General features: G+C 48.3%; 2 protein-coding genes across 4 annotated transcripts in view; one reads left to right on the top strand and one right to left on the bottom strand.

The window, feature by feature from the left end:
• Positions 1-493: 493 nt before the first annotated feature.
• Positions 494-26,835, top strand: part of LOC137421324 (polycomb protein SCMH1) — a 59,348-nt gene continuing 33,006 nt past the window's right edge. Inside the window, exons 1-8 of one of the 3 annotated variants that reach the window (XM_068107251.2) lie at positions 494-546; positions 2,619-2,640; positions 2,913-2,975; positions 10,352-10,419; positions 10,515-10,749; positions 17,731-17,819; positions 17,957-18,058; positions 18,355-18,496. In XM_068107251.2, the coding sequence (XP_067963352.1) occupies positions 2,628-2,640; positions 2,913-2,975; positions 10,352-10,419; positions 10,515-10,749; positions 17,731-17,819; positions 17,957-18,058; positions 18,355-18,496 (712 nt within the window). In that variant the 5' untranslated portion in view covers positions 494-546; positions 2,619-2,627. Of the gene's footprint in view, positions 547-2,618; positions 2,641-2,663; positions 2,775-2,912; positions 2,976-10,351; positions 10,420-10,514; positions 10,750-17,730; positions 17,820-17,956; positions 18,059-18,354; positions 18,497-26,835 lie in introns of those variants that run through there. The other 2 variants (XM_068107249.2, XM_068107250.2) reach the window with 2 other exon arrangements.
• Positions 24,994-26,835, bottom strand: part of LOC137421323 (uncharacterized) — a 42,663-nt gene continuing 40,821 nt past the window's right edge. The window contains exon 2 of the mRNA XM_068107246.2: positions 24,994-26,641. Coding sequence (XP_067963347.2) covers positions 25,126-26,637 — 1,512 coding nt within the window. The 5' untranslated portion in view covers positions 26,638-26,641 and the 3' untranslated portion in view covers positions 24,994-25,125. The remainder of the gene's footprint in view (positions 26,642-26,835) is intronic.

The following is a 26,835-nucleotide window of genomic DNA, read 5'->3' as shown; positions in this document are numbered from 1 at the left end:
TTCATCTTTTTAAGATGAAGGCACCCACGTAAACGCACGCACGCACGCACAATGTTTAAGTCTGCAAACGCACGTTTCCCAATCGGCCCGTAACCGGATTTTGTCGAGCATTGTGACTGACCACAGTCACAGTGCGGTCCTTCTTGTTATAATATGAGCTGTGACGTGCCAAGGTCGCAGCTCTTCCATGATAATTATTTTACTATTGCCACTCGTAATATTGGAGAAGTGGGAATTGGTCACCAAGGTGTTTGTATGGATCATGGATGTACTTTACCGGTTGAGGCACAACTACCTCGACTCTGCAAAGATGTACTAAATATTGTTGAAGAAACAGAGAAATATGTATAAGGGTTTGGAGGTCAAAGGTCTCTCTTATAGTTATAGCATTGGCCTGTTTTCGGTGTGGTGTATATAGAGCCTTTGGCTCTGAAGTGGTTTAAAGAAGAAGAAGAAGATCAAGAAGACGTCATAATTGACGTCATAACGTTTGTGGACGTGTTCAGGGAAGTACGTCATTCCGTTCAAGCGACATGGCGCGTTGAGGTGAGTGCCGATGTAAAGAACAACGCGTGCACATTCCCCACTATTTCCGGTCCCCATTGTAAATGTGACATATGCAGGACGATGTGTAACACTGGAGATGTGTGTGTGTAACACGTGTATCTTGGTGTTTCGGGTATAGTATAGTATGGTAACACTAACACGTGCAGATCGGTGTGTAACACGTAGAGGATTGTATGTCGTACAATGTGAAACACGTGCAAATCGGTGTGTAGTGCAATATGTAACATGCGCAGATAGGTGTGCAGCAAGGTAAGGGTGGTGTGTGTGTAGAACATGGCGTGCAGGACAATGGAGCACGTTGTACAGCTTTGTATGTAGAATGCTGGGAAACACCTACAGGTGTGTGTGTGGTGCATTGTGGGAAGCACATTTGTGCAGGTCATTGTGCAACAAAGTGTGCACAACTGTGTGTAGCTTGGTGTGTGACGTGTAGGATGTTCCATGGTGTGTAACATGTGGAACCAATGGTGTGCAGCATGGTAATAAACGTATTAGGCATTATGTACATCGTATGCAATAAATGCAGAATGGTGGAGATACCACGTGGAGGATGTGTTTTAGCACAGAGATGAACGTTGTGTAGGTTGGTGGGGCGGCATGAGTGGGATGGGGGTACAGGGCGTCCTAGCACGGCACAGGGGCACAGAGGTGCCCGTGAGCAGCATGGGGGCACAGGGGCACGGCATGAGAGAACAAGGGTGCCCTCGCGAGGCAGGTGGGCACAGGGGCGCTGCACGAGACAAAGGGGCGCAATCTCACAGCACGGGGGCGCCCTCGCGAGGGAAGGGGGCACGGGGGAACAGGGGCACCCTTGCATGGTACAAGGACACAGGGATGCGGCATGGGTTACAGGGGTGACATCTCACCGTATGGGGGCACCCCTGCGAGGCATGGGGCACAGGGGCGCATCTCACAGCACGGAGGCACCCTTGCACAGCACGGGAGCACAGGTACGCCCTTGCACAGCATGGGGGCACATGTACGCCCTTGCACAGCACGGGGGCACAGGGGCGCCCTGGCACGGCACAGGGGCACGGCATAAGAGAACAGGGGCGCCCTTGCGAGGGAAGTGGGCACGGGCGCTGCACGGGACAAAGGGGCGCCATCTCACAGCACGGGGGCACAGGGGCACCCTTGCCTGGTACATTATTGTACAAGGACACAGGGGTGCGGCATGGGTTACATGGGGTGACATCTCACCGTATGGGGGCACCCCTGCGAGGCATGGGGGCACAGGGGCGCAATCTCACAGCACAGGGGTGCCCTTGCATGGCACGGGGGCACAGGGGCGCCCTTGCATGGCACGGGGGCACAGGGGCGCCCTTGCATGGCACGGGGGCACAGGGGCGCCCTTGCATGGCACGGGGGCACAGGGGCGCCCTTGCACGGCACGGGGGCACAGGGGCGCTGCACGGGACAAAGGGGCGCCCTCGCAAGGCACAGGGGGCCCAGGGGCACCCTCGCGAGGGACGGGGGCACAGGGGCACCCTTGCATGGTACAAGGACACAGGGGTGCGGCATGGGTTGCAGAGGTGACGTCTCATGGTATGGGGGCACCCCTGCGAGGCATGGGGGCACAGGGGCTCCCTGGCACAAAACGGGGGCACAGAGGCGCATCTCACAGCACGGAGGCGCCCTTGCGCGGCACGAGGGCACGGGGACGCCCTCGTGTGGCATAGGCGCCCGCACGCGGCACAAATGCGAGGGCACCCGCGGGCTCACGCTAACCCGTGAAGATGCCCACATGTAGTACCGGGGCGAGTATGAGCACGAGGACACTCACGTGTGGGATTGTCGCAAGGGCGAGAGTGAGGGCACTGGCATGTGGCACAGTCTTGGGGGCACTCGTACATAGCACGGTTGTGGTGAGCTCGTGGGGGCACTCAAACCCAGTGTGGTCATGGGAAAACTCGTGTGCGTTGTGGGGACACTTCCCTGTGCTTGGTTTGGCACGTGTTTGTCTTTGTGCAATACTCCATCTTTTGGATTTTCATTTTGTGGATTTGCTTTGTTTTTTTACTTTTATTGCTAATTTGTATTTTTTTTTTCAGATAGACAAAATGACGACCGCAGGTAAGTGACTTCACCTTTCTTCACACCTTTTGCTTCCTTCATTTTTGTTCTTCGCAGACAGACGAATCGAGTGCACGAGGTTTGTGCATAGTTAGACGGTGATTGAAGCAATCAGATGATCAAATACAGAGAGAGTAAGTTTTTTTTGTTTGTTTTTTTGTTTTTGTTGTTGTTGTTTTTGTTGTTGTTGTTGTTGTTGTTGTAACTGGAGGCACGTAATGAGGACGGAGGAAGTGAAAGATGTGGAACAAATTCTTATTCCCATTTTACAGATCTTTGTGTGAAAAAGGAAAGACCAAAAGGTCGTCCAACTGCCCCACCACCGGCTCCGTCAGGTATTTTGGTAGCACGTGCATGTGTGTGTATGTAGCATGTACATTCTTACATAACGAAAATTGTGACATGCACATGTGATTGCAATATTTGGGTGCAAGGGAAGTTACATGAACAAATTAAACCTTTATCGTGAAGTCGGTAATCACACCCTTTTGTTTCCAAATTTCCTTTGGTTCAGTTGACAATTTCCTCATGGGAAATAATTTCAAATGGACCAATACATGTCGGTGCCACCTGCTTTATTACCTTCGCCAGAGGAGAGGGTATTGCATTCGAGTCCGTTTGTCTGTTTGTTTGTCCGCACAGAATGAATATGATTTTCTCTGCAACCGTTGGTCCGATTGACAGGGGATTTTCACCATAGGTGCAACACCACCTGTATAATTTTTTAAAAGATAATTATGATGTCATAGGTCACGTGTTTTGGCCGCCATCTTGGAAAAACCGAAAAACTTTGCACCTCTATATCTTCGAAAGCGCTGAATAGAAAAAATTGAGACATGGCTCATTGTAAAGAACTCTCCATGGGGAATAAAATATGTTAATGATGATGTCATTGGTGCCTCCATTATGACGTCATAATCCGACAAGTACAAAACTTCATCCGATCAAGATGAACATTTCTTGAGCATAATCGAGGAATAAATTAGTTTAGAAAAAAATAATGATGACGTCATCGGTCACATGTTTCGGCCGCCATATTTGTTTTAACACAAAAGCCTTAAAAACACTGAAAATACATCCTGGCGAGGGTTTGCTATCTCTGATTGCTCTTTTTCTTGTTTTAGAATGTGAAGGAAAATGGAGAGTAGGTGCGAATCTCCACCATGAGAGAGATGTTTAGCCTTCTGAATGTGCGTCTGTATGTCACCTTGTTTCTTAGAGATGGCCAAACATCTTTGTCAAACGTTAACAGGTTCATCAGTGATTCCCATGGAGTTCGGCAAAAAAGTTTTTTTTTAGAAACGTTTGAAAGAAAAAAAAAACAGTTCGATTTGGTTTTTAATCCCTCTGTCCAGCCTTAGCCTTTGTAGCGATATGAAAGTTAATATTAAATGATCCCCAACTCCCCATTCCTTTGTGGGTGTGGGGAAGTGTTTCCAGTACCCACAAAAAATAGAAAAGAAAACAAAAATTTGATTTCTTCAAAATTCAAACATGATCAGAACAGCGCCGGGTAACCCTGCTGTTACAGTATATACCAATGCCAGGTAACCCTGCTCGTACAGTATATACCAATGCCAGGTAACCCTGCTAGTACAGTATATACTAATGCCAGGTAACCCTGCTGTTGCAGTATATTGTCGTGCGACTCCGGTTAACACCAGAGACTGCGGATAGGCCTAAACGGATTTAATGGAGGCGACGACCGAACACGGATTTGACTATCAAACGCGGGAGGAAGAAGGAAAATGGAAGGCTGCGGTAAAAACGCTTACCTTGGTGAAACGACGGCAGCTGCAGGGAAATTAATGCACGTGACACCGAATTAAAATGTACAAAAATAAAGATTTATTCCACAGAACCCGATAACAATGAAACGCGACGGTAATCAAATAAAAAGCCGAAATTGGGGTCCCACACACTGACGTCAAATACAGACGGGGGAGTGAACAACCAAAATAACACGTCCGTTATGTAATTGGGTACGCGGAGGTCGTCTTATCTGTCTTGTCGTCTTCAATCTCCGGCGTGGAGGAATCCTCCACCCGCCTCGCACGCGTCGCTAGGCCCGTTCACAGCACCGAGCCTCGCTCCCGCACAAGCGCCACTCCAAGCACCACGAGGTCGATCTTCACACACGATCGATAAGCCAACTCTCAAGCCAACTTAACCAGGGCCAAGACTGCGAGCCAACGCAACCAGGGACAGGACTCTCTCTACTCGAGACCGCACCGGGACTGCCAGGGCCAGGAATCTCCAGAGCACAAACCGCAAGAGAGCAAGAGAGCAAGAGAGAAAGAGAGAAAATGTCCTTCGGCGCACCCTTAAGTAACCTTCCCGCGGTGGTGACGTCAGCCCCGGTGCGCCACCCAATCAGTGCCCTCCACCGACTCGCCAGCTGGAGGTCCGTGCCTACCGCGCTGCCCCTTCACTGTTCCCTGTTCCGTGGTCATAGCGCATGGCACTCGATGTGGCTAGGCCTGTCGGAGGTGTAATTGGCGGCGGCCATCATCGGCGGTGCCCCGGCCTGGTTTCCTTGCCTGTTCGTCTTTCAAAGTCATGTCAGGGAAGGGAATTATTTAGTGTTGCACTTGGGACCTAACTACATGTCTATGTTGGTGTGCATTGCCATAAGGGACAAAGGTTTAGCTACCAGGTGTGACACACAGGGGCGCTACTCTTTAATCCCTACGCTACTTATCACTCGAACATCCTGGTATGCTCACAGGTATACTCTTAACCGACAAAACGCCTAAACACACAGAACTTATTACAGGTCAGATTCCTTACCGCGACAGACGAATACCTACCGACACAGACCTATCTGGCTCTACATATTGCTACCCCACCGACATAACAATATACCAATGCCAGGTAACCCTGCTAGTACAGTATATACCAATGCCAGGTAACCCTGCTGTTACAGTATATACAAATGCCAGGTAGTCCTGCTGTTCCAGTTTATACAAATGTCAGGTAACCCTGCTGTTCCAGTATATACAAATGCCAGGTAGCCCTGCTGTTCCAGTATATACAAATGCCAGGTAACCTTGCTGTTCCAGTATATACCAATGCCAGGTAGCCCTGCTGTTCAAGTATATACAAATGCCAGGTAGCCCTGCTGTTCCAGTATATACAAATGCCAGGTAACCCTGCTGTTCCAGAATATACAAATGCCAGGTAACCTTGCTGTTCCAGTATATACAAATGCCAGGTAACCCTGCTGTTCCAGTATATACAAATGCCAGGTAATCCTGCTGTTACAGAATATACAAATGCCAGGTAACCCTGCTGTTACAGAATGTACAAATGCCAGGTAGCCCTGCTGTTCCAGTATATACAAATGCCAGGTAACCCTGCTGTTACAGTATATACAAATGCCAGGTAACCCTGCTGTTACAGTATATAACAATTCCAGGTAACCCTGCTGTTACAGTATATAACAAGCGTTACGCCTAGGTCCCCCGTCGGGGAAGTGATGTGAGTTGACAAAGTGGAAGACGCAGAAAACATGCTATGATATGATATTTCGCTCACAAGGTTCAGACATACATGGAGGCGGCCATCTTGGATTTTGACGTGGCGACCCAATTTTCAATGGGGTTCTTCCTTATGCCTAGATACACCCACACACCAGATTAGGAGTTGGTACTTCGCTTATTTTTCAAGATATTCCGCTCACAAGGTTCAGACATACATGGCGGCGGCCATCTTGGATTTTGATGTGGCGACCCAATTTTCAATAGGGTTCTTCCTTATGCCTAGATACACCCACACACCAGATTAGATGTTGGTACTTCGCTTATTTTTCAAGATATTCCGCTCACAAGGTTCAGACATACATGGCGGTGGCCATCTTGGATTTTAACGTGGCGACCCAATTTTCAATACCGTTCTTCCTTGTGACTAGATACACCCACACACCAGATTAGAAGTTGGTACTTCGCTTATTTTTCAAGATATTCCGCTCACAAGGTTCAGACATACATGGCATCAGACATACATGGCGGTGGCCATCTTGGATTTTGACGTGGGTCGCACCCACACACCAAATTCGAATGCGGTCCTTTGCTTACGCCTGCACGCATGTACGCACGCATGCCCACACGGACGGACGGACGGACGGACGGACGGACACACGGACGGAGGGGAAAACCATAGTCCCCCTTTCGCTCCGCGGTGCGACGGGGGACAACAATGCCAGGTAACCCTGCTGTTCCAGTATATAGCAATGCCAGGTAACCCTGCTGTTCCAGTATCTACAAATGCCAGGTAACCCTGCTGTTACAGCATATAACAATGCCAGGTAACCCTGCTAGTACAGCATATAACAATGCTGAGCCTCACCATGGTGTTGTCTGGGTATCCTCTTCCACACATCAGATTTCTGAGTGTGACACCATTATTGATTAAAAACACGTTTTTATAATCGACTATATTATTACCTCCACCCTTCCACCCTTCCGTTTGTCTCTCTGTCTGTGAACAGGATATCTCAAAAAGTTGTGGACAGATTTGGACAAAATTTGCTGGACAGGGTGTGCGATAAGGACGAAATTATTTGATTTTGGTGTAGATCCAGGATGCGTTATTAGAATTTAGTGAAGATCCGAGATGCGTTATTAGAATTTGGTGAAGATCCGGGATGCGTTATTGGATTTTGGTGTAGATCTGGGATGCGTTATATGAAATTGGTGAAGATCTGGGATGCGTTATTAGAATTTGGTGAAGATTTGGGATGCGTTATTAGATTTTGGTGAAGATCGGGGATGCATTATTAGATTTTGATGAAGATCTGGGATGCGTTATATGAAATTGGTGAAGATTTGGGATGCGTTATTAGATTTTGGTGAAGATCAGAGATGCATTGTTAGATTTTGATGAAGATCTAGGACGCGTTATATGAAATTGGTGAAGATCTGGGATGCGTTATATGGAATTTGGTGAAGATCTGCGATGCGTTATTAGATTTTGGTGAAGATCCGGGATGCATTATTTGATTTTGATGAAGATCTGGGATGCGTTTTTAGAATTTGGTGAAGATTTGGGATGCGTTATTAGATTTTGGTGAAGATCAGAGATGCATTGTTAGATTTTGATGAAGATCTGGGATGCGTTATTAGATTTTGGTAAAGTTTGGGGATGCATTATTAGATTTTGATGAAGATCTGGGATGCGTTATATGAAATTGGTGAAGATCTGGGATGCGTTATTAGATTTTGGTGAAGATCAGGGATGCATTATTAGATTTTGATGAAGATCTGGGATGCGTTATATGAAATTGGTGAAGATCTGGGATACGTTATTAGATTTTGATGAAGATCTGGGATGCGTTATATGAAATTGGTGAAGATCTGGGATGCGTTATTAGATTTTGGTGAAGATCTGGGATGCGTTATTAGATGTTGGTGAAGATCGGGGATGCATTATTAGATTTTGATGAAGATCTGGGATGCATTATATGAAATTGGTGAAGATCTGGGATGCGTTATTGGAATTTGGTGAAGATCCGGAATGCGTTATTAGAATTTGGTGAAGATCCAGGATGCGTTTTTAGAGTTTGGTGAAAATTTTTGGCAATCGGTTTTTTTTGTGAATCACACTGAATGAAAAACGTAGAGGTAGAGCATGGCAATTGTGATATATGACGGGTTCGATGATATGTTCTGCCTGAACGGCATAGGAATTAAAATGGCGGTGTCGGAGTCAGCCGTTGTACCCTGTAATGACATGACAGACGTAATCACATCACATCACCCCTGTCATGTGACCATATTCTCAGCTCTGATTGGTGTACGTTTGTGAGGGACATACATGCATACATACATACATATATACATACATACATACATACGGACAGATAAACACTGTTCTAGATGGCTTTGTCATATGGGCTACACCGTTAAAAAAGCAGGGTGGGAGGGAGTTGAGAGATGGAAAGAGGAAGTTTTGTATAATGTGTCATGGGGAACTCCATGGCCTAAATTAAGAGGCTTAACATCTTTAAGCCTGTTAAATAATTTGGTTAATCGAGATTAATAAAATAATCCTTTCATATTTCTTATTGTTGTGAATGTAACAAGTCGACAAGGCAGGCATGGAAACCCAATAACAGGAAACTTTGAAAATCTGCATCTTTGTCCCGATATCCTATTCATTGTTGAACAGTTTGAATATTCCCCAGACAGTCTTTTTCACAATAAAATGATTTGTTTAATTTACATTACACATTTTAGATATTTTAATGCATTTACCTTAACATGTTGGTGTTAACATGTTGGTAACATGTTGGTTAACATGTTGGATTACAACACCAGTAATCCCTGGTGTTGGGCTAGCGGCTAGGGTGCCGGCTTAGGATCCTAGGATCCTGGGTTCGAATCCCGGTCAATCGCTGAATTAACGCCAGGGGGGTTGACTCAGCCTGTCATCCTTCCGAGGTCGGCAAATTGAGTACCAGCTTGCTGGTAATTCCCTGCTTGTCGTTAAAGGCGGCAAAAAGGGTTGGCGTCAGGAAGGGCATCCGGCCGTAAAACATTGCTTCAAAAAGGCGACCGAAAAACAACAACAACCACAGTTCCCGAAAAAGGCCAACCCCCGCTTGCGGGGAAAAATGGCCTCTAAAGGTGTTTTTTATTTTTTATTTTTACCTTAACATAATTGTTTACATAATTTACATAACATAACATACTTTACCATAACATAATATAACAGGGAAACCCTGGTGTTGGGCTAGCGGCTAGGGTGCCGGCTTAGGATCCGAGGATCCTGGGTTCGAATCCCGGTCGATCGCTGAATTAACGCCAGGGGGGTTGACTCAGCCTGTCATCCTTCCGAGGTCGGCTAATTGAGTACCAGCTCACTGGTAATTCCCTGTTTGTCGTAAAAGGCGACAAAAAGGGTTGGCGGCCGGAAGGGCATCCGGCCGTAAAACATTGCTTCAAAAAGGGGACCGAAAAACAACAACAACCACGGTCCCCGAAAAAGGCCAACCCCCGCTTGCGGGGTAAAATGGCCTCTAAAGGTGGTTTTTACCTTAACATAATTGGCTGTCGTAATTGTTGTTGCTGTTGTTACTACTGCTGCAGCGTAGCCTTGCTCATCATCATTTGAGTATGTTAATATTTTTTGCCTTGCTCGTCAGCTCGAACGTGATACTGTAAAGAAAAGCATGTGGGCGGGACAAAGTGGGACCGAACTTGTACCTCTTACCAACAACAGCTTTCTTAGCATTTCGACGAAACTTGGATGAGAGGTTGGGTGTGTGACGAGGACGAATCATTCGATTTTGGTGAAGATCCAAATACGGATCCAGATACGCGAATCTTTACAATTCAAAGTGATTCTTCACTATGGAGTGATGGGGCCAAAACCGATACATAGCACGATATTTCAAAAGAGGTTGTGGACGACTTGTGACAACTAGGTGGACGAGCTGGGTAAATGACAAGAAGAAGCCGATTCGATTTTGATTCTTCATGTCGGATCCAGATCTGACCCATCAGTGGTATACAAACCGTAAAGTGTTCAGCCTGGTGGAGGTGTGCTCTTTACCGAGTGCAGGTGTAGGTTGTACCTGTGAGTGTTTGCATTTGTACATCTGCAATGATAATTTCTTTTTTAGAAGAGAAGAGGAGAGTGGCTGAGGGTATCGCTGCAATTGCTCTCGTGGTGTCCAACCCTTCCAACTTTCCCATTTTCTGTCCCATAGTTTTCATTTGGGACGATTATCTTCGAGAAACTGGTGCCTTAGCTGCACCTGCTCATTGTTTTAAACAGGTATGTTTGTTATTTCATCTCACTGCTAACCCTCCATTTGCTTTATTCTTTAGTTTCTGAGATCATTCTTTTCCTTTTTGTTGTTTTTCTGTCAGGCTTCTACTCCTCCACCATGCGGATTCAAAGTGGGGATGAAATTGGAAGTTCCAGATCCTCGGAATGTCGGCTCCGTTTGCGTTGCCAGCGTCGTCGGCGTCAGCGGTGCGCGAATCCGATTACGTCTGGATGGATCGGACAACAAGAATGACTTCTGGAGATTGACGGACTGCCCCGATCTTGCACCGCTTGGCTCCTGGGAACAAGCGGGGGGATTGCTGCAGCCCCCACTTGGTGAGGAGCCATGCATGCTAAAGCTGAGTTAAACTTGGTATTTGTTGTTAAAGATTCTCTCGAGACATCTTTAGTTTTCATGGGCCGTACTGAAGCGCTTGCTTACTTCTAAGCCCAATATTTAACCTCGGTGGACTGATTACATCATCCTCATCATGGTTGCAGTACTGACCGGCAGGTCCTCCTCTTAGGGTGGGTGAGGGATGGGGTCCCATCAACCATTGCACATGCCTAACTATTCATTTAATATTATCGAATAAGCGACGTTGGTCAGATTGGTCAAGTCGATGAAGATGAGAAGTCTCCGGTATGGCCTCTCTGCTGTTACTAAGCCTTTCATTTGAATAAAGTAGAACAATGCGACTGTCACTAATATGCCTCCGCATAGTCCCACAACGGGTAGATGCCATCACTCTGCATATGTATGGGTAATGGATCACGTTTGTGAAGTTTTGTGTTGATCGGATAAGGTTCGTTTTTCTATCCAAGATGGCTGCCAAAATATGTGACCTATGACATCACCATTTTCAAACCATATGCAACAGTGCTGTTAGATGATATTTGTAAAATATCGCATCGATAGGGTGAGCGGTTTCTAAGATATAATTATTTAATATTTTCCTTCAATCCAAAATGGCTGCCAAACAATGTGACCTATCATGTCATAAATTTAATATTTCAATACAAATGGGTCATAGATCAGGTGTATGCAATTTCAGATTTTTAGGAAAAGGAATTCGACTAAAACATTTTTGGCTGGTATTGAAGGAGCTGCGCTCCAACGCGAGTCGAAAGAATTGACGCGACCAAAGACGGAATTCGTCCGAGTTGCTTTATTGAAACAAAACAGCTCAGGTATTCTGACAAGCCCGTTTATCGGGCAGCAATATATATACACATTTATGCCGGGGCGTTTGCCCGGGAAAACCGAGACCGGGCATGCCCGGGTGTCAAGGGCGAGTCCTGGAAAGGCGAGTCTGGACATGCCCGGGCGTCCTGGACACGGCCTGGCAAGTCGAGGCTGGGCGTGCCCGGGCGCTCTGGGCGAGCCCTGGAAAGGCGAGAGCGGGCATGCCCGGGAAAGACGAGACCGGGCGTGCCCGGGAGGTTCGGGCTTGCCCGGGAACAGCGAGTCCGGGCATGCCCAGGAGAGGCGCGTCTGGGCCCGTCCGGACGAGCCCGGCATGGCGATCGCGCCATGGCCGCGTCCTGGCAGGTGCAAGGCGATTGTGTACATTCAGCGGGAACCGCTACACACGCCCCTCCAGAATCGACCTGCACCGGCAGGGTCAATTTAAGGGGGGTCCGGATGACCCGGCCGAAGCGACCCCTGGAGGGTCGTGGGGGGGGGGGGGGGGGGGTCCGATCTGGTGGTGGGTGGTCGAGCGTGGGGAACTGTGGATGGGGTGCGGCCTCGCCGCGGAGGAAGGGCCAACCGTGGTGGTCGGTCGACGTCCACGTGCGCCGGTTTGAGGCGGTCCACAGAGATCCGACCGGCCGCCCGCCGACGTCGACGACGAAGGACTTGTCACCCCGTCGCAGGACCCGGAAGGGCCCGTCGTACGGCGGCCGGAGTAGCCCCCGGTGCGCGTCATGACGCACAAAGACGTACTCCGCTGTGCGAAGCGCCGGGGGGACGTAGGACTGGGGGCTACCGTGGCGGGACGTTGGCACGGGGGCAAATCGCCGGGCGGCCTCCTGGAGGTCCGAGCGCTGGTGTGCGGCGGACCAGGGACTGGTAGCGTCGGGCACGAACTCGCCCGGGACGCGGAGCGGCTGGCCGTAGACGAGCTCGGCGGCGGACGCCCGGAGGTCCTCCTTGGGGGCCGTGCGGAGGCCCAAAAGGACCCACGGCAGCCGGTCGGTCCAACCGTCGTCCTGAAGGCCGGCCATGAGTGCGGCCTTCATGGAGCGGTGAAACCACTCGCACAACCCGTTGGCTTGGGGGTGGTAGGCCGTGGTGCGGTGCAGCGTGACCCCCAACGAGCGGGCGACCGTGCCCCAAAGTTCGGACGTGAACGTCGGACGAGATGTCCGCCGGTGCGCCGAAGCGCGCGACCCAGGTGGCGATGAACGCCTGCGCCACGTCGGCGGTGGTGGTGGAGGTGAGGGGCACGGCCTCCGGCTACCTGGTGGTCCTGTCAACCATGGTGAGCAGGTGGGTGAACCCCCGCGATGGGGGCAGGGGACCCACCAGGTCCACATGGACGTGGTCGAAACGCCGTGCAGGCACGGTGAAAGGTGCTAGTGGGGCCTGGGTGTGGCGGTGGACCTTGGCCCGCTGGCAGGCCGTGCAGGCGTTGGCCCAGTCGCGGACGTTCCGTCGAAGGCCGTGCCAGACGAAACGCGCCGACACCAGCTTCTGAGAAGCTTTCCGGCCCGGGTGAGAAAGGCCGTGGATGGAGGCGAAGATGCGGCGCTGCCAGGAAACGGGCACGATGGGGCGAGGCTGGCCCTGGGAGACGTCGCAGAGCAGGACGGTGCCCGCGAAGGGGATGTCGGCCAGGCGGAGGCCCGTGTCCGCCGCCCAGAGGGCCTGCACCGAGGTGTCGGTGGTCTGGTCGGCCACCATGAGCGCGAAGTCCACGCCGAGGTGGACCGCGTTCGCGCTGGCCCGAGAAAGACAGTCGGCCACGGCGTTGTCTTTGCCAGCGACGTGCCGGATGTCCGTGGTGAATTCCGACACGGCGGAGAGGTGGCGCTGCTGGCGGGCCGACCACGGCTCCGTGACTTTGGCCATTGCGTAGACCAACGGCTTGTGGTCGACGAAAGCCGTGAACGGGCGGCCCTCCAGGAGGTGTCGGAAATGGCGAACGGCCAGGAATAGACCGAGCAGCTCGCGGTCGAACGTGCTGTATTTTAACTCGTTCGGCCGGAGTTGCCGGCTGAAAAAAGCAAGTGGCTGCCAAACCCCGTCCACCCATTGTTCATGGACGGCGCCCACCGCGTAGTTGGAGGCGTCCGTAGTGAGGGCGATGGGCGCGTTGAGCACCGGGTGAGCCAGCAGCGTTGCGTCGGCGAGGGCCCGTTTTGCGCTCGCAAAGGCCGTGGACCAAACGATGTCATGCTTGGCCGGCTTGCCCCGGAGGGCCTCGTAAAGGGGCCGCATGAGCTGAGCAGCACGGGGCACGAATCGGTGATAAAAATTCACCATGCCGAGGAACTCTTGTAGGGCCTTGATGGAACGGGGACGCGGGAACGTGGTGATGGCGTCGACCTTGGTCGGCAGCGGCACGGCCCCGGTCTTGGTGATGCGGTGGCCCAAAAAGTCAACGGTCGTCGTGCCGAAGTGGCATTTGGCCGGGTTGACAATTAAGCCGTGCTCGCTGAGGCGACCGAACAGTGTTCGGAGGTGGAGGAGGTGCTCGGCGCGGGACGTGCTGGCGACGAGGATGTCGTCCAGATAGACGAAAAGAAATGGCAGGTTGTGCAGCACGCCGTCCATTAAGCGCTGGAACGCCTGGGCCGCGTTCTTGAGGCCAAACGGCATCCTCAAAAATTCGAACAGACCGAACAGCGTGATGACGGCCGTCTTCGGGACGTCGGCCGCCCGGACAGGTACCTGGTGGTATCCCCGTATCAGGTCAATTTTGGAAAATATGACCCGTCCCGCCAAACGGGCGGAAAAGTCCTGGATGTGCGGGATCGGGTATCTGTCGGGGGTGGTAGCGTTGTTGAGGCGGCGGTAGTCGCCACACGTGCGCCATCTGCCCCCCGGCTTTGGCACGATGTGCAGTGGTGAGGCCCACGAGCTATTGGAGCGCCGCACGATGCCGAGGTGCTCCAACGCGTCGAACTCGGCCTTTGCCACGGCGAGCTTGGCCGGGTCGAGGCGGCGGGCCTTGGCGGAGACCGGCGGGCCCGTAGTGGGTATGTGGTGCTCGATCCCATGCCACACTGCGACGGCCGAAAACGTCGGACGCGTGAGGGCCGGGAATTCCGCGAGCAGGCGTGCGAACTCGTTCGCCGTCGGGAGGGCGCATGCCAGTTCGGTCGGCGCGGAGCTGCTCATCGTGCACGCCAGGGAGCTGAAGGTCTCGGCGTTGACAAGGCGATGTCGTTTGACGTTGACCAGCAGCCCGTGCGCGCAGAGGAAGTCGGCGCCCAGCAAAGCCATGGGGACACAGGCGGTCACAAAGGTCCACTGAAAGCGCTGGCTGCCGAAGCAGAGGGTGACATCGCGCGGGACGAAAGTGCGTATGGCCGAGCCATTAGCAGCGACCAAAGAGGGGCCGCAAACGGCGTCCCGCCTGTCCCGCTCGGAGGCGGGTATGACGCTCAGTTGGGCGCCGGTGTCACAAAGGAAACGCCGTCCGGACGCTTTGTCCCGAATAAAAAGCAAGTTGCCCGAGTGGCCGGCGCTCATGCGGCCCGGCCGTTTCCCGACTTGCCAAAAGTGCACGGGGGTCGGCACGTCCGAGCCTTGTGTCCGAACCTGGCGTGGTAATAACACCACGCCTGGTCAGGTGGAGGCCCCAGCCGTCGTGTCGGAAGCTGTCGGTGCGGCGTGGCGGCCCGGTTGTTGCACCGGCAGTTCGGCCTCCAACCGCGCAGGGCGCTCGGGCGTCGCCTCAGACGGCGGCAGGCTCCAGGTAGCCGCGCCGATGTGTTGGCCCGCCGAGGAGATCTTATCGGCTTCCCTGGCGAGGGCGCGGGGATCGGTGATCGACGTGCCAGCCAGGGCGAGGCGTACCGGGTGAGGCAGCTGGCGAAGGAACAGCTCGCGGAACAGAAAATCCGGAGAGTGCTCACCGAGCAACGAGAGCATATAGTCCATGCGCTCGGACGGGCGCGTGTCGCCGAGCTCGGGCAGGTCGAGCAGGCGCCGTGCGCGTGCCGCCGGTGAGGGCGAAAGCGTCGAGGAGGAGCGTCTTCAGCGCGTCATACTTGTCAGCCGACGGCGGGTGCTCGAGGAGGCTCAGGGCGCGGGCCGCGGTGGCGGGACCGAGCGCTGCCACGACATGGTGGAAGCGGGTGTCGTCCGCGGTGATGCCTCGCAGGGCGAACTGGGAGTCCACCTGGGCGAACCAAACAGCAGCGTGAGCCTCCCAGAAGGTAGGCAGTTTAAGAGTCACTGCCGTGTCCATGTCGGTAGGTCACCAGTGAAGGAGCTGCGCTCCAACGCGAGTCGAAAGAATTGACGCGACCAAAGACGGAATTCGTCCGAGTTGCTTTATTGAAACAAAACAGCTCAGGTATTCTGACAAGCCCGTTTATCGGGCAGCAATATATATACACATTTATGCCGGGGCGTTTGCCCGGGAAAACCGAGACCGGGCATTCCCGGGTGTCAAGGGCGAGTCCTGGAAAGGCGAGTCTGGACATGCCCGGGCGTCCTGGACGCGGCCTGGCAAGTCGAGGCTGGGCGTGCCCGAGCGCTCTGGGCGAGCCCTGGAAAGGCGAGAGCGGGCATGCCCGGACGCTCTGGACGCGGCCTGGCAAGTCGAGGCTGGGCGTGCCTGGGCGCTCTGGGCGAGCCCTGGAAAGGCGAGAGCGGGCATGCCCGGGAAAGACGAGACCGGGCGTGCCCGGGAGGTTCGGGCGTGCCCGGGAACAGCGAGTCCGGGCATGCCCAGGAGAGGCGCGTCTGGGCCCGTCCGGACGAGCCCGGCATGGCGATCGCGCCCTGGCCGCGTCCTGGCAGGTGCAAGGCGATTGTGTACATTCAGCGGGAACCGCTACAGTATACTAGTTGTTGTGGAACTAATTAATTTAGCCTTGAAGGATAGAGAGACTCAAAAATTAGTGTCCAGACTTGTTCAGAAGACAATCGACTGATTTTGAATGAAACGTGGAGGACTTTGCTTATGTTACAAGGAAGATATACATTAAAGGAATACAGAAAACCACTTGGCACGAATCCAAATCCAAAAGCACACACACACACACACACACACACACACACACACACACACACACACACACACACACACACCTAAGCAAAATCCTAAAGCATTTGTGCAGCACAGCCTTTGTTATACTTGTGAAGAAAAAAAGAGACTGGGGCTGGGCTGAGGGGAGGAGAGAGAGGAAGGGGGAGGAGCGAAGATTGCGGAATGGGAACACTGTAGCAACCATTTGCACACGGGCCCGTCCTGCGAGAATTGTCAGTTGCACAGATTTCAAACTTGTCCAAAGCTCTCAGACAAATAAAATAGAATATACTTAACGCTGATTAACACATGTATTTATGAAGCTTAAGTCAGCAATTAAAACTGAAGTGTTTGCAACATCAGGTGGAGGCTCAAGGAAATCCACTTAACTTACACAAATTAAGTACACGATTAAATAATTTTCTCCCACATACTTCACCTATGATGTCATCATTATCATGCTCATCATTATCATGCTCTTGTTCCCCATTGGGAGTACTTGACAATGTGGCAAGTTTCAAATTTTTCCATTCAGCGGTTTCCAAGAAATAATTTTTTAATTATTTGCTTTTTATCCAAGATGACTGTCATACCCACGTGACCTATGACATCACAATTATCATAAAACATTCTGGATGGGTGTCGGCACTCCTACCCTGAAAGTTTAATCTCAATTGGACATGTGGTTGCTGAGAAAAACGAGGCTCAGCCCATTTTGATGAGGCTTATTTTGTTTTTTTGTGATCAGCACCCACTAAATTATCTTCAAACGGGGTTTTTAAGCACACCCAAACACCCAGTCTTCATTCATGCACTCCCTTGGCGTTCGATAAGTACGCATGCAAAGTTTGCGACTGCTAGTTGTGATGGTTTTGGAGTTATGGAGGACACACACACACACACACACACACACACACACACACACACACACACACACACACACACACACACACTTGTTATTATATATATATATCCCTTACCATTTCCGTGTGTGTGTGTGTGTGTGTGTGTGTGTGTGTGTGTGTGTGTGTGTGTGTGTGTGTGTGTGTGTGTGTGTGTGTGTGTGTGCGTGCGTTCGTGTTATCTTTAATCACACCTTTCTTACCAGGCTTCAGAATGAATGCCAGTTCGTGGCCAATGTTTCTCCTGAAGACTTTAAATGGAGCCGACATTGCTCCTGCGTCCCTCTTTCAACCGGTAATTGAGCATCCTCCTCGCTTCTGTCCTGGCTGCCTTGGTCTTCCTGATCATGCTATGGTCTTTTATTGCCTCGTGTTCTCAACTCGTATGTGGGAATAATCGTATTCTCTTTTCCACCCTGTCAATCATGCTAGGAACCTCTGACTCCTCCGCAGAATTATTTCCGTGTGGGGATGAAACTTGAAGCTGTTGATCGTAAGAATCCACAGCTCATATGTCCAGCCACGATTGCTGAGGTAATTCTTCTTCTTTCGAATGCAGCACAAAGCTGCGGGGTAGCATCATTGGCTGATGGTGCGGCTGTGCCACTGAAGCAATGCCCTCTGCTGGTTGGGGCAGGAATTAGTAATTTGTTCAGGGTGTCGATAATAGCTCGCCTACTCTCTGTGAAGGGGATCGTGGGATGTCATTGGTGGCTACCATTGAACACGGTGAAATGATAATCTGTGACTGCCACTGTTTTGCATTTTGAAAAGGTGGTTACCTGTAATGTATTATACCCTTGATAGCCGACCACGAGCTGCCCGTGCAGGTCAGTGGGGATCGAGTACTGTTGGCTTTCGACGGCTGGAGAGGGGCTTTCGATTACTGGTGTCGATACGATTCCCGGGACATATTTCCCGTGGGATGGTGTGAGAAAAGTGGTGACAATCTACAGCCCCCTGGAACCAAAGGTACAATCTCTTCAGTCGTAATTACAAACCGATGCAGGTAAAAGAAAACCTGTGAGGGAGGGGTTGAGGTGTATAAAGAGGTTAATTGTAAGAGATTGTGTAAATTTCCAGTGCGGTGTATTGTCTCATTTCGTGGACGACATACGAGTCCAGCTTGTTCTTCCTTACGAATGTTTTTTTTTTATGACCGATGCTCAGTCAATCGTGTATCACACTGAAGGACTGGGTGCTTTGCTTTAAGACGATGATAGTGACATGGCTGTGATCAAATGTCGTCCGACATTTCAAATGAACAATTGATGAGATGCGTATACAAACCACCGTCAGACCCGCTGAGGTGGTGTAGTCTTGGATGTTAACAAACAAATTCAAGTTTCAGTTTCCCCCGATCCTTGAATGTGTATGGTAAAGGGTGCATCCTTATAAACTACCAACATTTCTATCAAGTATAGTCATACGTGTAGTATGTATATACTCCTCTGGGATCCCCATGTCATCTAATCCTACTGTATCATATGGTTATAATGACATGTTTGTTCAATGTATGCCGATTGTGGTTTATTGAGTAACGAGTATGAAAGCTCTTCAAAAGTGACGGGTTTGGAACAGTTTATTTGACGGTGCAGCCTCACGAGCGTGCCAAGGTCCGAAGCCTCGGCCTAGTGTCAGGTGTGCTTATATCATCTTTATTTATTTATTCTGAAGCCCTGCGTCTTGTATTTATTTTGTTATAAAAAAAAAAAGCTGTTGTACACCGCCCTTGAGGCTCTTTTTGCAAGCCACCGTCTACAATTCCAATGTAAGGGACGTAATTACCCTTTTATGGAAAATGTTTTTCGAGTTTGTTTTATCCTCAAAAATAGACCGTAGTGAACACACATTCGTGTTAAAAAATTGATCTTTAAAACCTACCCTTATGAAGGGGGACGGACATCTGTACAAACACACGCAGAGACATCGTGTTTCTATGGCGGATATGAGATCGATCATTTGCTCAGAGCCTGTGAGTCTCGGCCGGTTGTAACTAATTTACATAATTATTATATTTATGTAAATTTACATTTACATAACATATTTACATAATTATAGACCCTGGTGTTGGGCTAGCGGCTAGGGTGCCGGCTTAGGATCCTAGGATCCTGGGTTCGAATCCCGGTCGATCGCTGAATTAACGCCAGGGGGGTTGACTCAGCCTGTCATCCTTCCGAGGTCGGCTAATTGAGTACCAGTTCACTGGTAATTCCCTGTTTGTCGTTAAAGGCGGCAAAAAGGGTTGGCGTCAGGAAGGGCATCCGGCCGTAAAACATTGCTTCAAAAAGGGGACCAAAAAACAACAACAACCACGGTTCCCGAAAAAGGCCGTTCCCCGCTTTGCGGGGAAAAATGGCCTCTAAAGGTGGTTTTTTATATCGGAAGCTGCTTCTCCGATGGGAATAAGTGATCATAATATCGTGTTATGATTTCCTAAGGACGAGGAAGCAAATGACAAAGTTAAGAGAATTATTCATCTTAGGGCCTACCTGAACATTTCTGATTTTGATAAATGGGAAGGAGTCCTCCAAGTTCCAGATACGCAGAAAAAATTTGATGTTTTCTATTGGTAAAAACAGCAATTTGCAGACACCTCCGCTATAAGGTAGTACATCAGACAATGCAGATAAATCCTGCATGAGGTCTGACGTCAAGAACATGATAAAGCATCACCTGGAAGTTTGCAAACGGATTCACATCCCATTAGTCCATGGGCTGGATAGCCCCACCGTGCACCCCTCCCCACCCCCCAGATTCCTCACCCACTGGTATATTTTTGTCCATTAGGGTCTCCTTGATGAAAAAAAAGATGTTAACAAGGAAAATGTACGGATGGACTTCATGTTATCACCCTATTTCCATAGGTTCCTCCTAGACGACATTTTGCGATTTTTGAATATTTAATTTAAGGGGGTATGGTTACCTTTTTGGCTAGTATGTCAGTATCAACAATCTGATCATTACAATTTATATATCATTTAAAAGGTAATTGAATTACCGCTCCAATGGTGTATTCATATTTCAGCTACCACCACTACTCATACATCTACAACCGTTCGAAGTGAAATATATATCGACAAGTCTCATAAAACGTCAAAAATATCCCCTCGGATACCAAAACATATTTTTTAATATATATTTTAAACAGGTACACGCTATTAATGAGTATTTATAAGATGGAAACACATACAAGAGGATAATCAAAACATATTTTGACTTTCAGATTATTATAAGCCTCAGGAAAATGTGAAAAACCAAGATGGCCGCCAAATCGTCATACGGAAATCTGTAAATTCTCATATTTTCCCTCAGATGAGATACATACATGAATGAAAGTTCCTTTTGTATGTTTTCAGACCCAAGGAATCCATTTCCACCAGTGTGTTTAGAAAATAAGTCCAACTTATCAAGATGGCAGCCATGTCCAATTGAAAATTGCTAAACATTGGTGATAATTGATAATAATAATATGCAGTACTAAAATAACAAATACAAAACTATGTTTCGTAACCTTTCGTAACCATGATTAATACCAAATATGATCAAAATCCATTCACCATGTTCACATTTGCAGACTGCAGAGCAGGGTGGAGCTTATTTTTGAACTTTTGCAATATGATCTTCTTACCCTCTCAATTTGTTCCTATATATGAAAGTAAAATTCAGGCAAAATATGAGCACAATTGAACAATATTTAGGGGTAGCTCAATGATGGTAAAGTTTCTGATACCCCAAAGCTGCGGCCGCCCTTTTATTTCGCATACTACTGATTATAATAGATTAATTCTGTTGATAAATTAAGAACCCAATTTTAACTACTAAGTAAATTGACACTCTCTCCTATCATCATACACACAACATGCAATCATTGTGGTAAAATTAATTACTGGGAACACAGATAAAACCTTTAAGTTATAAAACTCTGTGCTCCATTAAATAAATAATTACAGTAGTAATATGTACATTGTACATACACAATATCTGTTATAATAAAAGAGTAAAATGTTCGTTGAGCTAGAGTCTGCTAGACAATAAATGCTAAAATGAGATGTAGCGCTGACCTGGGAACGCTTAACACCATAGTATCTAAAAGTAAACACTGTACATAGGTGTATCACAGAACACTATTTGAAAATAAAAACGAAGTTATCACAGGCTTTGCAGAGAATCACAGACACAATGGGTGTATAAACATGGTATAATATTATCACAGATTATAGAAGCATAATCATTGTGGTTCAACTGGTTCATATATATTATCCAACCAATCATCCGAATCCCATTGTTTTGCTGATAAATTGATAATGCAAATTTTCCATGAATTTATATTCCAGACATGTTCAGACTTGTTTACTGTTTGGACTCAATGGACTGACTATGCTGACTAAGCAACAGCTGCAACACTGTTGCAGCAGTACGTTTGTGTAATTGCTTGAGGCATTGTGCTCACTGCTCAGTTATTAATAGAACTGTTTGAATTTTCTTGATTCTTAATTTCTTAATGCTATGTTCTATTTCTTTCAGATTCATATCTGATTGAAAATGTCATCTTTGGAAAAAGCAACAAGATCTCAAACCAAGTTGTATCTCCTTGGCGACTCTGTGACTGAATTAAGTGGCAGCAAGTTGCCATCATTGCGTATGGCTCTTGGATTCTTCCTACATCACCATCTCGATCTGAAGGAGACCGTAAGACAATCGTCGGATGTTACCATCACCGAAATAGCTAACTTTTGGAAGAAAGCTAGAATCCCGATGAGAGCTCATCAAAACTGCCAAACCAAGCTTGAGCAGACATTTGAAGAATGGCGTCTTCTGAAAAAGAACAAAGCGCGAACGTCACCAACTCAACTCGCGAGAGAGTCGGCTTTTGTTTCCAGGCTTGAAGACCTTTTTGATGTCGCTCACGCTGATGCTCTGACCAATACGTCAGTATTACAAGAAGACAAGGATTTCTTGTTAGCCCAGCGAGAAAAGGGAAGAAGGGGGTCGCTGGCTGGAGTAGATGTAAAGCTTGCTGCGAAGGAGAAAACGGCATCCAAAAGAGGAGGAAATGCTTGCCAGGCGACAGCGAATGGAGCAAATGAAACAGTTAGCAGCTTCTACAGCTGAACTGATTTCATCTGGTTCTGAATCTGAAAACAGCTCAGCAGAAGATAGTGAAAAGATGGAAACTGGGGACAATGCAAGTGAGGGAGCTGCTGAAGGCATCACATTTCAGACACGAAAAAGAAAGAGGGGGCGAAAAACTGTCGTTTCTGAAGAACTCGCAGCCGCTCTAGATCGCACAAAAGTGTCAGACCGCAAAGCCGTTTTTGTTATAGCAGAAACTGCCAAAAGCTTGGGACAGAACATTGATGAACTTGCTCTAAACAGAGACTCAATTCGCCGACAAAGAGTACAACACCGAGTCCAGAGATCTGCAAATATAAAGGCGGAGTTTCAGGGTAACGTTCCCCTTGTTGTTCACTGGGACGGCAAACTGATCCTTGATCTAATTGGAAAAGAGAAGGTTGATCGCCTGCCAGTATTGGTTTCAGGGAAAGGAGTTTCTCAGCTACTCACAGTTGCCAAGCTTCCATCTGGAACAGGCGAGGCTCAGGCTGCTGCTGTCTTTGGAGCCATTGAAGACTGGGGCGTAGCCGACAGCATCCGAGCTATGTGTTTTGACACGACCAGCTCAAACACTGGTCGGATCGCTGGTGCCTGTGTCCTAGAGCAGAAGCTTGAGAAGGAGCTCTTGTCACTAGCTTGCAGGCATCACATTATGGAATTGATAATTGGTGCAGTGTTCCAAGTGTGAATGGGATTGGGAGCCAAATCTTCTCCCGAGGTTCCACTCTTCAAACGCTTCCAGGAATACTGGGGATTCATAGACACGGCCAAGTATGAACCAGGGATTGCAGCTGATGACGTGGCAAGTCTAGTGGAAGACATAAAGCAAGGCACTATCGATTATGCCAACAAGCATCTTGAACAGAGTCAGCCAAGAGATGATTATAAAGAATTATTGGAACTTGTGATTGTCTTTCTCGGTGCTGCTCCTGCCAGAGGAGTGCGATTCATGTCACCCGGAGCAATGCACCACGCCCGCTGGATGTCCAAAGTAATATACTGTCTCAAGATCTGGATGTTCAAGGCTCAATTCAAACTGACTCCTGCAGAAAAGAGAGGATTACATGATGTGTGTGTATTCACAGTACGTGTCTACCTGACAGCCTGGATCTCTGCACCTCAAGCATCAGGTGCTCCTTACAGTGACCTGCTGCTGCTGAAGTCACTGCTTGAATACTCATCAATCCATCCAGCCATCTCAAAGTCAACATCACGCAAGTTTTCCAATCACGTGTGGTACTTGTCACAGGAACTTGTTAGCTTGGCTTTCTTCGACAGTCGGGTCAGTTCGGCAACCAAGAGACTGATGGTGAGTGCCATGAAGAATGAAGAAGACCAAGATCAGGATCATTCCAAGCGAATCACTGTTGCTCTTGATTCATTCAAGGACAAGAACTTGGAAGATTTCGTCACAGCAAGGTCAATGAAACTTCTGCGAATGATGGAACTTCCAGATGGATTTCTCGCGGTTGATCCGGACTTATGGGATGGCAGAGACGACTACAAGCAGGCTGCAGAAACAGTCAACTCTCTAAAAGTTGTCAATGACGACGCTGAACGTGGAGTGGCACTCATTCAGGAGTACAGTGGGTTGATAACCCGCGATGAAACTCAGCTGCAATTCCTGCTGCAAGTTGTCGAGGACCATCGCAGAATGTACCCTGATAGCAGAAAACATACACTGTCCGGGATGCCATGAAAATAATAAATTTGGGGTTTGCTGGACATTGTCAGACTGATACTATGAACTCTGTCAGAAACTGAACAAAGAATTCACTATTAACGTGTTCAAAAATAAATACTGTGTTCAAGTGTGTTGTTTAAAATAAATTAAGATATAGTCTGATATACTCGTAATTCGTTGAATTTTTATAATTTTCATAATCTTTGCGGCCCTTGTGCTACCCCTAAACATAATAATTTAGTGCTCAAACTTTTTATACAGTGTTTCTATATTATATGGAACAGATTAAGGGGGTAAGACTTTCAAAAATAAAAATTTAGTTTTTAATTTTTTTTAAAGCTCCACCGTACTGCAGAGCGGTCGCATGGAAATCTCTCGGACGCCGCGTAACCCTAAACCACGGTGTTCCCGACTTTCGTCCTGGGGATACAATATTTAATCACCCACGGAAATCAAAACAAAATACAAAGTGAGTGAGTGAGTGATATGGAAGTTTTACAACCCTGTCGACACCTTAATGGATCATATTATGGTTAAAAACATGTCGACTATGCACAATAACAACTAAAAATTGGTAAAACCAAGGCAGGTCAACTACCGAACGGCAAATAACAAAATACAAAGACTTATTTCATTATGGTAATACTGAATTAAATGACCAGGTAATTAATGTGGACAGTAACATGGTAAATCACATCTGCAGAAACATAATATACATAATTATATTGTGAAAGTATTCCTAATTGATTAACAATGTTTTTGCAATATCAAAGAGCAAACTCTTGCATGAAACAGCTGGCTAAGTGCCATCATCATCATCATCACTGTCATCATCGCCTTGCGAGAAGTCGTCGACTCCTTCATCTTCATCCTCATCGGAGGCACCCGAATCATCTGAGTCCTCGGTGTCGGTATCACTATCTACATCCGCACGGTCGACTGGTAGTGCGTCTCCTTCAAACCACACCGGTTCAAGCTTGTCACCTTTTCCAACTTTCCAACCATTACCATCTGCAGGACTTGGGACATCAGGTTGTGGAACGTGTGCCCTCTTCCAGATGGCCACCTGGTAGTTTACTCGCCTAATATGCTGATGCAGTACTGTTACGCAAGGGGGAAGCTGGCTGAGGTCAATATTCCGACCGAGATTAACTGCTCTATCAGGACTGCCGCATTTCTCCTTGAGCATTGCGTAGCGTAAGTTGTCTACCTTCTTATACCGGGGTTTCCTGTAGATAGCACACGTGAATGCCTCCAATTCAGTGTACACAGCTTCAGGAACAGTCAATTCGTCTCCAAGGCTCGCTAATACAGACTGGAATGCTGGCATCTTTTGGAGCACTTTAATTGGCCGTATTTTCCCAATGCCCTTGAAGGCACGAGTGGTATCACAGTGCGTAAATGCATGTAAGGCCATCACGGCAGTGCAGAACTGTTGACCATAGCCATGTGCAAGATCTGTGACATTTATGAACCGCTTTTTATTTCCAGAGCCTGTGTCGAATAGCAGTGTTACATCTAGGGTCGGAGCGTGATGAAGAGCAATGAAGAACACATCGCTATCTGGACTTCGGATACATACAACCTGGTATCCTCTCTCTTGTGCATAGAGACAGTATATGATGACTCGCGTGTCTGTCTCCTCTTGTGTTGAATACAGGGAAGTAATTTCAGTTCTTTTCATTGTGTTTCCATCATCTGAGCTCAACATGTCGGCATGTCCTTCAACTACGACAACCATCTTATGCTGGAGCAGTTTTGAAGCGAATTCGTTCTCACTCCAAACATCACTCAGAACTTGGCTCAGTTGTATTTTGTTGTGATCATTCATTAAGAAGAGCTTCCAATTGATGGGTTTCTTTGTCAGTGGTCCACGGATAATCAACTTGTCTCCGCATCCTCGTCTTTCACGTTCCATCCCCTTCACCGATTGAGCTTTGTACATGTCTGTGCTGAATACAATGTCGTTCTGCTTGGGCATAGCATCATATATTGTGTAAGCGATTTGTTGGAAATTGCCTGGGATGTCCTGCAAGGTGTGAAATAAGGCATTGCCATCTTGAATAATTAGGGTATCAGCTCTTGGTAGTGGAACGGAGACGTTGCTGCTTGTGAGAGTCGTTTTTTGCAAATCTCTCGAAGCTTGTCGAGTCTTTCTTGTCAGGTAAGTGAAGTTTTCCGGCGAAGAGTCTGTGAAATGGATGACACAGATATCAGGCTGATGTACAGGGTCATCTCCACGCTCTTGTTCACATTTGCGTCTTTTAGTCCGTTTCATCTTGATCACGGGCGACACATCGTTATGGAACATATACCTGAAATGATACAAAAACAGGATTCGGTCATAAACTGTACAAAACAACCTTTCATTGTTGTAACGATCATTTCACTATGGTACAAAAATGTTAAAACATAATTGATGTTTAGCAATTATTTTCAATTGGACATGGCTGCCATCTTGATAAGTTGTACGTATTTTCTAAACACATTGGTGGAAATGGATTCCTTG

The sequence above is a fragment of the Myxine glutinosa genome, chromosome 2 (genome assembly GCF_964187855.1).
Source record: "Myxine glutinosa chromosome 2, kmMyxGlut1.1, whole genome shotgun sequence".
Classification (NCBI taxonomy): domain Eukaryota; kingdom Metazoa; phylum Chordata; class Myxini; order Myxiniformes; family Myxinidae; genus Myxine; species Myxine glutinosa.
This window is presented reverse-complemented; position numbering and strand designations above follow the sequence as displayed.